Below are 12,268 nucleotides of genomic sequence, written 5' to 3'. Positions count from 1 at the left end.
ACATGGTGAAACCCCACCTCTACTAAAAATACAAAAATTAGCCAGGTGTGGTGGCGGACGCCTGTAATCCCAGCTACTTGGGATCCTGAGGCAGAGAATTGCTCAAACCCGGGAGGTGGAGATTGCAGTGAGCCAAGATCATGCCACTGCACTCCAGCCTGGGGGACAGAGTGAGACTCCGTCGCAAAAAAAAAAAAAAAAAGAAAATGGATTTTTGTCTCGTTTTATACAAATAATAAGCAGAGGCAGAAAGAACCCTGAGGTGAGACTGTGAGCGGAGGAACTCCGGGATGAAATGTATGAGGCCTGCGTGGGGAACCAAGCAAGGGTCCACTGATGCGTGTTAGTGTGTGATGGGAAACAACAGAACAAAACCAAAAGCAAGTATGCGGCTGGGTTGAGGCCAGGCACAGTGGCTCATGCTTATAATCCCAGCACTTTGGGAGGCCAAGGTGGGTGAATCACTTGAGGTCAGGAGTTCGAGACCAGGCTGGCCAACATGGCAAAATCCCATCTCTACTAAAAATACAAAAATTAGCCGGGCATGGTGGCGTGTACCTGTAGTACAAAAAATATATATGTATTAGCTGGGCATGGCAGTGTTTGCCTGTAGTTCCAGCTACTGTAGTTCCAGCTACTGAGGTGGGAGGATCAGTTGAGCTGGGGAGACCGAGGCTGTAGTGAGCCATGACCATGCCACTGCACTGTAGCCCGGGCAACAGAGCAAAACGTGGTCTCCAAAAAATCAACAAAAAGCTACCCCAGAGGCTGAGGCAGGAGAACTGCTTGAACCTGGGAGGCAGAGGCTGCAGTGAACTGAGATCATGCCACTGTACTCCAGCCTGGGCAACAGAGCGAGACTCCTAAAAAAATAATAAATTCTTTCCCATATTCAGTATTTTCTGCACTATAACCAACATGATCTTTCCAAAATGCTGCGTGGATGACTGTGCCTTGTTCCTTCTTGCTTAACTGTCATCCAGTTCTTCCAGGTTATTGACTGACGTGTCATTTCCTCTCTGAAGTTTTTCCTCCACAGACCCCTTTCCCCGGAAGTGTGGCTTGGTAACCATGCACGCTGTGTTTCCATCACACCCCAGGCTTACCTTGTCATAGGAGTTCCGCACTCTAGGGCAGTTGCTGATGTTCTTACCTGAAGCCCTCGTTGGGTGGTAAGCTGTAGACAGCAGGAGCATGATTTATACTGTCATATTGGATTGTGTGCTTAGCAGGTGCGTGTGTGTGGCTGTGATTCAGGGGATGCCGTGGGGGTGCGCTGAGGTTTGAAATCCAGCCGTGAAAGTAGGTGAGATGCAGCCGTGCACAGATGGGCGTCCCTGCCTTAGAAGCTGACCTAGGAAGAGCCAGTGATGGACCTGAGCAGGGAGCAAGAAGCGACAAACCATAGCCTGTGGCCCATAGCTGCCCCCACTCCTTGCTTTTATAAATAAAGTTCAATGTAACAAAAGCGAGGCTCATTCCTTACCTTGGTAGAGTTGAGTAGTTGCTACCCTAAAGCCTGCACAGCCCAGAATATTTATTACCTGACCCTTTACCAAAGAGTTGGCCATGCCTCCCGAGGAATATAAAGGAGAGAATGGTGGAAAGTTAACTGTGAAGGGTAGGCGGAGCCACAGCAAATACCTAGGAAGACACAGGGCAGAAAACGTGCAAGATGTCCACGCTGGAAACTATGAGAAATCATTGAGAGAAATTAAAGGGCCAGATCTGTGCATCTGAAACGTCAGCGCATCAGACTCCCAGGAGGCTGCGTCCAACACAGACTGACAGGCCCAGTGCCTGAGGGTTCCTAATGCAGCAGGTCTGGGATTGGACCCAAGAATGTTTCTGACAAGTTCACAGATGCTGCTGCTGGTCCAAAGACCACACGCTGAGAACCACACATCTAAATAAATGAAGCCATGTGCCATATTCATGGATCAAGAAAAGACTGCAAAGACATCAGTTCTCTCCAATTTGAGAAACTTCTATGCAAATCCCAATTAAAGTCATAACAGGGGTATGTGTGTGTTTATGTGAATATGGAAACTGACAAGCTGATACTAAAATTTATAGGGAAATAAAAAAGGACTAAGAAAGCTGAACAGACTTAAAGAAGGAAGACTTTAAGAACTCCAACAAAACTGGAGGACTTTGCCAGATATCAAGACTTATTATAGACTGGGCACAGTGGCTTATGCCTACAATAACACCACTTTGGGAAGCTGAGACCAGAGGATCGCCTGAGCCCAGGAGTTCAAGACCAGCCTGGGCAATAGTGCGAGACTTTGTCTCTACAAAAAATATATATGTATTAGCTGGGCATAGCAGTGTTTGCCTGTAGTTCCAGCTACTGGGGAGGCTGAGGTGGGAGGATCAGTTGAGCTGGGGAGACCGAGGCTGCAGTGAGCCATGACCATGCCACTGCACTGTAGCCCGGGCAACAGAGCAAAACGTGGTCTCCAAAAAATCAACAAAAGGCATATGTGAAACATAAATATTTCATTATGTATATGCAAATATTTCAAAATGTGAAAAAATCCAGAACACTTCTTATCCCAAGCATTTTAGAGGAGGAGTACTCACCTGTATTATGGAGAAAAAAAAATTCAACATCATTAGTCTTCATGGAAATGACATTGAAAATCACAGTGAAATATGACTGCATTTCTCTCCTTTGGGGCGCTGGAGCAACCAGCCCTGCTGAAAGCAAGTGTCAGTCAGTACAACCACTTCGGAAAGCTGTGTCCGCCCACCCAGGCAGACACACGTCTTCAGACCCAGCGATTGTGCGTAGGTTTATATCCAACAGGTGCGCATTGCTTATCCTCCCTAGCAGTGTTCTGCCTGCCTGCCGTGCCTAGGTATCTCTCCTTTTCCTGAGCCATCCTTCTCTCAGGATTAAGCTAATAAGACTAGGCTAGCTTGAGAAATTTGCATGTGTTCTTGTGTTTTCATCCCCAAAACAACAGTATACTATGCCTTCAACTACAGCCTCTGAAATTGTATGGACCACAGGCTCTGTATGGGCCTGGGAGTTAGATGCTTTGGGTAGGTGGGCATTTGAGTATCTCGCAGATCACAGTAAGCATCAGTCTACACCACATAGATCAGCTCTTAATCATTTTTGATAAGACAAAAAAATACATTAGTAGGGCACAGACAGACGTGCACCTGTAGTCCCGGCTACTCAGGAGGCTGAGGCAGGAGAATCGCTTGAGCCCTGGGGGCAGAGGTTGCAGTGAGTCAAGATCGCGCCACTGCACTCAACAGCCTGGCAACAGGAGTGAAACCATCCACCTACAAAAACAAAACAAAACAAAAAACACAGCAGAAGCAGAGTCCACGCTCATAGTATTATAGAGTCAAATAGTCTCTAAGGTTTATAAAAGCATCAGTCCACATGTACCACCTCCGTTTCATACTCACGGGAGGCAACAACTCTTAACTCTACCTATTTGTTATTTAACTCCACTATTGACATATTGCTGTATATCCTTTCAGTTTTCTTTCCCGTGTGTATTAAGTATGCATAATTTCAATCTGAGACAACTCGGTTATGGTATAGGTGTGTATATTGCTGTACATAGATGATAATGCTTTCTCTCACATGAGTTTTTCTGTGGTTGATCGTGGTTTCAGTTTTCTTTGCTTGGGTGGTTTCCTGTGTTGCCCTCAGGCTTGCTGTGAACTGGACTACTCGCTGAGTGCACAGGTGGCTTCCCAGGGAGCCCCCATTATTCTGGGATTCCCTGCGGCTTTCTCATGTGGATGCTCCTGTTAGCTGGCTCTGTGACTTCTGTCTGGGTTTACTCTGTGTTGAGAGGAGCAGCTACCCTTCCTGACTACCCTGCAGTGTCTTCCTCAGAAAGGCTGGCATGGGAGATCTGATTATAGACCTTGCATGTGTTTTTTTTTTTTTCTTTTTCTTTTTGAGATGGGGTCTCGCTCTGCCACCCAGGCTGGAGTGCAGTGGCGCAATCTCACTGCAAGCTCTGCCTCCCGGGTTCACCCCATTCTCCTGCCTCAGCCTCCCGAGTAGCTGGGACTACAGGCGCCGCCACCTCGGCCGGCTAATTTTTTTTGTATTTGTAGTAGAGACAAGGTTTCACCATGTTAGCCAGGATGGTTTCAATCTCCTGACCTCATGATCCACCTGCCTCGGCCTCCCAAAGTGCTGGGATTACAGGCGTGAGCCACCGTGCCCGGCCTGACTGTGTGTGTCTTAAAAACACCTTTATTCTTCCATAGTTCTAATTAATAATACAATTATGTATAGGATTCTAGTTGAGAATTTAGCTGGGTTTTTAGCCCTCATTGTCTCCCAGCTTCTGGTGTTGCTGCTGAGAAGTCTGTTGCAGTTTTCTGTTTCCTGATCTTTTGTTTGTTTAAATTGTTTGGAAGTTATTTCAAACTTAATGAAGTTGTGAGAATAGTGCAGAGAACTCCCACATACCGTTTAATTAGATTCACCAATTTTTAAATTTTTTCCACATTTTAACATGCGCTCTTTCCACATACACACACATTTTTTCTGAACCATTTGAATGTAGTTGCTACATAATGCTCCCCTCAATACTGAAGTACATTTTAAAAACAAGGATATTCTCTTACATAACTTACACAGGGAGTTATCAAATTCTGATTTCTGATTTTTTTTTTTTTCTTTTTTTTGAGACAGAGTCTTGCTCTGTCACTCAGGCTGGAGTGCAGTGGTGCGATCTTGGCTCCCTGCAACCTCTGCCTCCCAGGTTCTAGTGATTCTCCCGCCTCAGCCTCCTGAGTCGCTGGGATTACGGGTGCATGCCACCATGCCCAGCTAATTTTTGTATTTTTAGTAGAGACCGGGTTTCACCATGTTGGCCAGCCTGGTCTTGAACTCCTGAGCTCGAGTGATCCACCCACCTCAGCATCCCACAGTACGGGGATTACAGGTGTGAGCCACCGCACCTGGCCTCTGATTTCTGATCTTCTGTATGTGACCTGCTTTTTCACTCTGGGAAGCTTTCCAGATCTTTTCTTGGCTTTCAATATTCTGAAATGTCACAATGATGCATACCTCAGCGTGGGTCTGTTTGATTTTATTCGTTAGTTTGTACACTAAGGACCCCTTTCAATTTGGAAACTCGTGTGCTCCTGTTTAGGGGCATTTCCCTGAATTGTTTTGTTTATTTTATAATTTCTTCCTCTTATTTTCTCTGATTTCTCTTTCTGGAATTCTCATTATTCACATAGTGGCCCTCCCAGATCTATCCGTTGATTTTCTTACCCTTTCTTTTCGTAGTTTTCTGATTTCACAACTTTATCTTTTAGGCTTTTATTTAGTTTTTCATTTTTCTCTGCTGTTAGTATTTTTTTTAATTTCTAACAGTCTTCTTTTGTCCTGTAAAGAAAACATCATGCTGTGTATGGAATCAGTATCCCCTCTTACCTGACAACTGATGACGATAGCCTTTTTGAAGTTTTCCATCCCTCCACATAGTTCGTTTCCTGTAAGTTGCTTTTTTGTCCTTTGGTTTTGATAGCTCTTTCACGGTCACAGTTTTCCTCAGATGCTCGGTGGTTATTAGATATCTGCACATACTCCAGAGTAGGACAGTCAGAAACTGCTGCACAGTTTTCTACACGGGGATTCGTTGACTGTAGTCTTTACCTGTGGATTGACCTTGCTAGGGAACCCTTGGGATCAGCCTTTTTTGGCTCTTGGATTCCTCAGGTTCCCCAGAGATGCTGTGCACAGTCCTCCGTCTGGAGGGTGGTCGCCTGGCTGCACCCATGGCCCACACTGTTAACACGGCGTTGCACCGTCAGCTTTGCTCCATGGCCCCACTTCAGGGTTCCTCTGTCACCTTTTTCGAGAGTAAGTGGCTAGTTTTGTGCCAGGATGAGCTCGCTGCTTCTGAAAGAGACTCTCAAACAGTTGGGCTGTCTTCACCATCACCTTGCCCACACTTCCAGAGCTGCTCAGCACCTCCAGGACCCGAGCTTCTGGGCAGTTCTGTGGGACACAGCAGGCTCACTGGCTTTCCTGGGCCTTCTCAGTTTCCACCTGTCCTGCCCTCCACCTGCTCTGCTTTTGGCTCTTGAATTCTTCAGATTCCCCAAAGATGACGCGGGCTCCACCATCTGTCTCTCTTCCTGTTATTTTGTCGTTGTGATTTGTGCCTTTAAAAATCCCTCTGTTTTAGTAAGGTTTCTGGTGAGAACGGAGATAAATATGCGAGTTCAGTCCACCATGTTTAAGCAGAGGTTTCCCGTGTTATGGAAAAGCAAGCGTGTGGGATAGCAGTAGGCAGACAGCAGCTCTCCAGTGTGCCCCGAACGGCTGCTTTTTGTCATTGACTTGCTAGGAACCGCAAGGCGAGGGCCCGTTCTAACAGCTTTGAGGCGTTGTTATTTGCTCTGCCTTTCGGAGCGCGTTCTCTTCCGTCTGGGCGATGGAGAGGCACACGCGGGCACTGTGTGGCAGGGGCACCCCGCATGGCAGGGCATTCTCAGGACACAGTGAGTTCCACCCTGGGCTGCGGACCGATCCCAACTTTGCTTCGGCTTTTGTCTCTTCAGTGAAGCCACTGTTTGTTTTCTCTCTTCTGTTCCCAATCCCCAAACCTGTACTCTAGGATGATGAGAGCCTGAAGTACCTCACCCACGAGGAAAAGGACGTCCTCCTGTTTTTTGAGGAGACAATTGACTCCCTGGACGAGGACTTTGAGGAGCCAGTGCTGTGTGATGGGGGAGTGTGCTGCCTCTGCTCCCCATCTCTGGAGGAGAGCACCTCCAGTCCCTCCGAGCCCGAAGATGTCATCGACTTAGTGCAGCCAGCACCTGGCGCCGGGGAAGCCAAGGGCCTCCCAGAGGAGACGCAGGCAGCAGGTGAGGGGGAAGCACAGGCCAGCCCTGGAACATGGTTTGCTGGTGTCTGTGAGACCCAGAGATACTTCTTTTGTGTTCCCTTGTGCTTGCCAGTAGAAGCTGTTGAGTCTTACCAGATTCTTATAGGGGAAAAGAATCCTCGGCAGTTTCGTTGTCCAGCAAAGGGAAATGCCAGAAGGACTAGAATAAAGAATGGAATGAACTGGGCACATAAGCGGAGTTTACTTTTTTTTAATACACAATGCATACACACGCACAGAAAGAAGGAAAACTGGAAATGGCTTCCAGGTAATTAGTCTATTTTACAGGCTGGGCACCGGGGATCACTTGAGGCCAGGAATTCAAGACCAGCCTGGCCAACATGGTGAAACCTCATCTCTACTAAAAACAGAAAAGTCCACTGGGCGTGGTGGCGCCCGCCTGTAGTCCCAGCTGGTCTGGAGGCTGAGGCACGAGAATTGCTTGAACCAGGAAGCAGAGGTTGCAGTGAGCCGAGACTGTGCCACTGCACTCCAGCCTGGGTGGCAGAGCAAGACCCTGTCTCAAAAACAGAAAGAGATTCTAGTACCACTGCTGACGTGGCAGGAGGTGGAGCTTGGTAATGCGAGCCATGGGTAGTGGCTCTAAATACAAATGAAGCTTCGCTCGCTCACTGCTCACATCCTGCTGTGCGCCCCAGTTCCTAACAGGCCACAGACCAGGACCAGGGGTGTTGGGGATCCCTGAGCTGCAGGGAAATGGGCAGAGAAAAATATCTTCCAGTTTTTTTTCCCTGATTGGAAAGGATACTGGAAACAAATGTGGCCAAGAGGTTAACGTTGGAAGGGATGAGGAAAAAATTATTTTTGCTCTGGTAAGGGTAAAATACTGTCGTTTGTCTTAAGCCACTAGAAATAAATTGTGTGCACATGTGTACCCATACGTCTTTTAAGCAAGGCTATGTATTACTCAGAACTTCATATACTACAGTTATGGATTCCATGTAAATATGAAGCTTGGTTTGCAGCCATCTCTTCAGAGAAGAGCAGTAATGTACTGTACATTTTTACTGTATAAAATGTGAGATCACATAGTCATGCCACTGAAAACACTCTTTGAAAAGTCAGCTACACCTATCCATCGGTTCTCTAACATTTTATTTTCATAACAATTTTTCTTTTGTTTTTGTGAGACAGGAACTCACTCTGTCACCCAGGCTGGAGTGCAATGGCACAGTCCTGGCTCTCCGCACCCTCCAACTCCTGGGTTCAGATGATCCTCCCACCTCAGCCTCCCAAGTAGCTGGCACTACAGGTGTGTGCCACCATGCCTGGCTAAATTTTTTTTATAGTGATGGGGTCTCACTATCCAGCCCAGGCTGGTCTCGAACTCTTGGGCTCAAGTGATCCTCCCACCTCAGACTCCCAGATCGCTGGGATTACAGGTGTGAGCCACCTCACCTGGCATATTCATAACAATTGTAAGTGCCCACAGAGTATACATTGTGAGATTCTGAAGATATGAACATAACAAGTTATGAATTTCAGGGTGTTTTTTTGTTTTTTTCCTGAGACAGAGTCTCACCGTGTTGCTCAGGCTAGAGTTCAGTGGTGCCATCTCAGCTCACTGCAGCCTCCACCTCCCAGGTTCAAGTGATTCTCCTGCCTCAGCCCCCAGAGTAGCTGGGACTATAGGCACACACTACCACGCCCCGCTAATTGTTGTATTTATAGTAGAGACAGGGTTTCACCACATTGGCCAGGATGGTCTTGAACTTCTGGCCTCAAGTGATGCACCTGCCTCGGCCTCCCAAAGTGCTAGGATTACAGGTATGAGCCACTGCACCCGGCCCAGTGTTGTATTGGGAGGTGTGTAAGTACGGCAGTGCCAGGTGATCTGTGATTGATACATGCTATGTAAGGACTCAGAGGCAGGCCTGCTAAGTTCTCTGTCGTAGAGGAAAGTGACACAACTACATGTCCTTCATCCAGAAAGACCTGCTGGTGTCAGTGTGTGCCACACACTTTCTAGCCTCAGCTTCCCCCTTTGTAAACTCCCCTGATGAGTTGGTCACTACTTGGGTCCTGTCCTCGCCTCAGGGGCTGGAGCCTCAGCAGCCCACATGGAGGGGGTGTCTCCTAGGTGCCGACTGTCTGACTTGCAGGGCTCTCGTGATTTGTCCCTTCTCAGAGCGAGGTCATGCGCATGACATACCACCTTCTGCTTCCCTAGTCCCGGGAACAGGGAGAGAGGAGCTGACTCACAGGCAGCTCTGGGGAAGCTGGTGTCAGGTCCAGGTTGAAGCTCTTTTCAGTTCAGCAAGGGGGAACTTCATGCATTTACTTTCACGTGGGCTGGTGGCTCACAGACTCCTCCCTCGTCTTCCAGGACCTGCACCTGCCGGGAAGGAGCACAGGAAACAAGATTCTGAGACTCCTCCACCTCCGGACCCCCCAGCTCCTGAGACCCTTCCTGCACCACCGCCCGTGCCCAGCATCCCTGACCCCCCCAGGAGGGAGCTGCGCGCCCCTTCCCCGCCAGCGGAGCACCCCAGACTCCTGCGCTCCGTTCCCACGCCCCTCGTTATTGCGCAGAAGATTTCCGAGAGGTTGGGGGGAAACGAAGCCCTGTCGCCCACCTCCCCATCCAGGGAGGGCCGGCCCGAGGAGTGGAGGACACCGGCCGCCTGGGGGCCCCGCAGCAGAGACCCCGGCCCGGGGCCCAGTCGCCCGGCGCAGCCCAAGGCCCCCCGCTTCCCCAGCAACATCATCGTCACCAACGGCGCGGCCCGGGAGCCCCGCAGGACCCTGTCCAGGGCGGCCGTCAGCGTGCAGGAGCGCAGGGCGCAGGTGCTGGCCACCATCCACGGCCACGCTGGCGCCTTCCCCGCCACAGGGGATGTGGGCGAGGGGGCCCCGGGGGGCGGCTCCTCCCCGGAGCAGGTGGCACGTGGCCAGGGCCTGCCGGGGCCCGCTGAGAGTCTCCGGGCAGCGGGTCAGGCTCCGCGGGGCCCGGCGCTGGCCAACGGCTTCCCGAGTGCGCACGAGGCCCTGAAGAGCGCACCCAGCGCCTTCGCGCCCACCGGGAAGTCCCTCTGCTTCCGCCCCGGCCCGGCCCTGCCCAGCGCGCGGGCCCGCCAGAGCCTCCCCGGGCCCCGGCAGCCCGACGGTGTCCCGGACTGGCGCCTCGCAGACTCCCTGCCCCGGCCGCAGGGCGTCACCGTGCAGTTCGCAGGCCGCGGCTCCTCGGAGGAGGCGCGCAGGGAGGCCCTGCGGAAGCTGGGGCTGCTCAGGGAGAGCTCCTGAGGGCCGCGCGGGCTCCGGTCCACCCTGTTTCTCCCCACCCTGAAGAGAGGGTGAGAGTCGCTGCACGAAGGAGCTGTTCGGCCTAAAACGGAAGTGACGGGACCCCCTGCCCTCTGCGGCGCATCAGAGTCTGGAGGTGCCAGGCTGGGGCCTCCGGGCTGAGCCCGCACCACCCGCTCCAGCCACCGGAACAGAGGACTCTTCCTGAAGGAATCCGGCCGGGGGCTTGTCTCCCTTTTCCCAAGAACTGAGAACCCAGGAACCTTAGACCCATGGGTTTCCGTGATGTGTAAATGCCGTCTTTTGGGGGTTGGGAGGAGCAGGACTGGTCTGATCATTCTTGAGTCTCATCTACTCTTTACTCGAAGTACATGACGTGAAAGTCAGTTCAGATCCCTTCCACTCAGGATTCTCCCCGCCTTTTCTAAGAAAATAATTTTTAAAAATGCTTGTTACATTTTGTAATGTCTTAATATATTTGCTTTTGTTTTCGAAGGGTGAGGCATCATGGTACTTTTTGTTTCCTGACGTAGTCTGCCCAGTTTTGTTTTTTACTGAGAGCTGCAATGAAACCTTTAGAGTTTGGGGAGTGAAATAGAACGATAATTTTGAGAAAGCAAGTCTTATCAGACTCTGCGGTCTGGGACATGTTTGCCCCAGCCTGTGTTTGTGTGTATATGTTTTTAGATACATATGTGTCAACATATACATGCATAGGTATCCTGTGTGTCCACATGCATCATTATTAAATAGAAACTTCTGAACACCCTTCTAAGTCACTACAGGATGCCAGCGCTTCCTATTCTTGGGCAGACACAGCCACCTCAGCATCCTGACTGATGATACAAGAAACTGTTACTTCCTGGTATGGAAATGCGTTAAGGGCACGTCTCCATGATATTTTGGGGAACCCAAAGTGCTTTTTCCTAAACAAAATGTTCCTCTGTTCCCAATTAAAGTAATATTCCCTGCTTCCAAGTAAGCAAGACTGTTCACTAAAGATGGAACTTTTTAGAAAACTAATCTCCTTTATCATCTAATTTTAGTTTTGCAAGTTCTGAGGTCAACAGAAGGAAGGAAAAGATTCTTCGAGATCCACCCGACTGTCATGTTCCACAAGCAAGACCTCAGAATTAATAGGGAAAAACCAGTGACGGAGGTTAGCAGGAAAAGAACCGGTTTCCTCCCAGACTGTGTCTTACACGCTGAGTTATGCCACAAGCGTTATTATCAAAACTATTTAAGGCTGGAGTCCTAGACCTCTAAAAATAGACAGGACGGGCTGCCCTGAGCAGTCACACCCTTGTGTTTTTATGTCTCTGCCAGCACCGTAACAGCGCCTGTTTCTTTCCCATTGAGTATTACTTAAGACTTAAATGCGCTGTGGAGGGCATTTTTCATAGTATTCCATTTGCCTTGTAAATTACATAAAGTGCATGATTATAATTTTTTCCTTAGAAATGCAATAGTCTCATCCAGCTCTTATTCTCATAAATAATAACCTCATAGATGCGGCTGGGTGCGGTGGCTCAAGCCTGTAATCCCAGCACTTTGGGAGGCCGAGACGGGCGGATCACGAGGTCAGGAGATCGAGACCATCCTGGCTAACACAGTGAAACCCCGTCTCTACTGAAAAAATACAAAAAACTAGGTGGGTGCCTGAAGTCCCAGCTACTCGGGAGGCTGAGGCAGGAGAATGGCGTGAACCAGGGAGGCGGAGCTTGCAGTGAGCCAAGATCATGCCACTGCACTCCGGGCGACAGAGCGAGACCCCGTCTCAAAAAAAATAAATAAATAGATTGTCGATGATCTTAATTTAAATAGGTGCTTTAATTTTACAACTTTCAAAAGTAGTTACTGTAAATTTTACTCCTGTTAATGCTGGGTTGGTTTAAAGGATTTATAAGGGCTGTGTTTCCTCTTTACAAAGCAAGATGCCATACAGTGTTCAGTAACAGAAGGTCCTGATACATCCGGCATTTTAAATACTCTATAGATGAGGACGGTGTATTTTTCACTGACCCCATGATTTCACTGTGAGTAGGGTGAACTGGACTGCATATTAGTTTATTCGTTGCCATAATCACATTTTTGAAAAATAAATTCAAGAG

General features: G+C 49.2%; 1 protein-coding gene across 1 annotated transcript in view; it reads left to right on the top strand.

The window, feature by feature from the left end:
* PROSER2 (proline and serine rich 2) overlaps positions 1 to 10,616 on the top strand; it is a 47,809-nt gene extending 37,193 nt beyond the window's left edge. The window contains exons 3-4 of the mRNA XM_023223256.2: positions 6,621 to 6,873; positions 9,241 to 10,616. Coding sequence (XP_023079024.2) covers positions 6,621 to 6,873; positions 9,241 to 10,157 — 1,170 coding nt within the window. The 3' untranslated portion in view covers positions 10,158 to 10,616. The remainder of the gene's footprint in view (positions 1 to 6,620; positions 6,874 to 9,240) is intronic.
* The last annotated feature ends 1,652 nt before the right edge of the window (positions 10,617 to 12,268 follow it).

This window comes from Piliocolobus tephrosceles, chromosome 9 (assembly GCF_002776525.5).
Source record: "Piliocolobus tephrosceles isolate RC106 chromosome 9, ASM277652v3, whole genome shotgun sequence".
Taxonomy (NCBI): domain Eukaryota; kingdom Metazoa; phylum Chordata; class Mammalia; order Primates; family Cercopithecidae; genus Piliocolobus; species Piliocolobus tephrosceles.
This window is presented reverse-complemented; position numbering and strand designations above follow the sequence as displayed.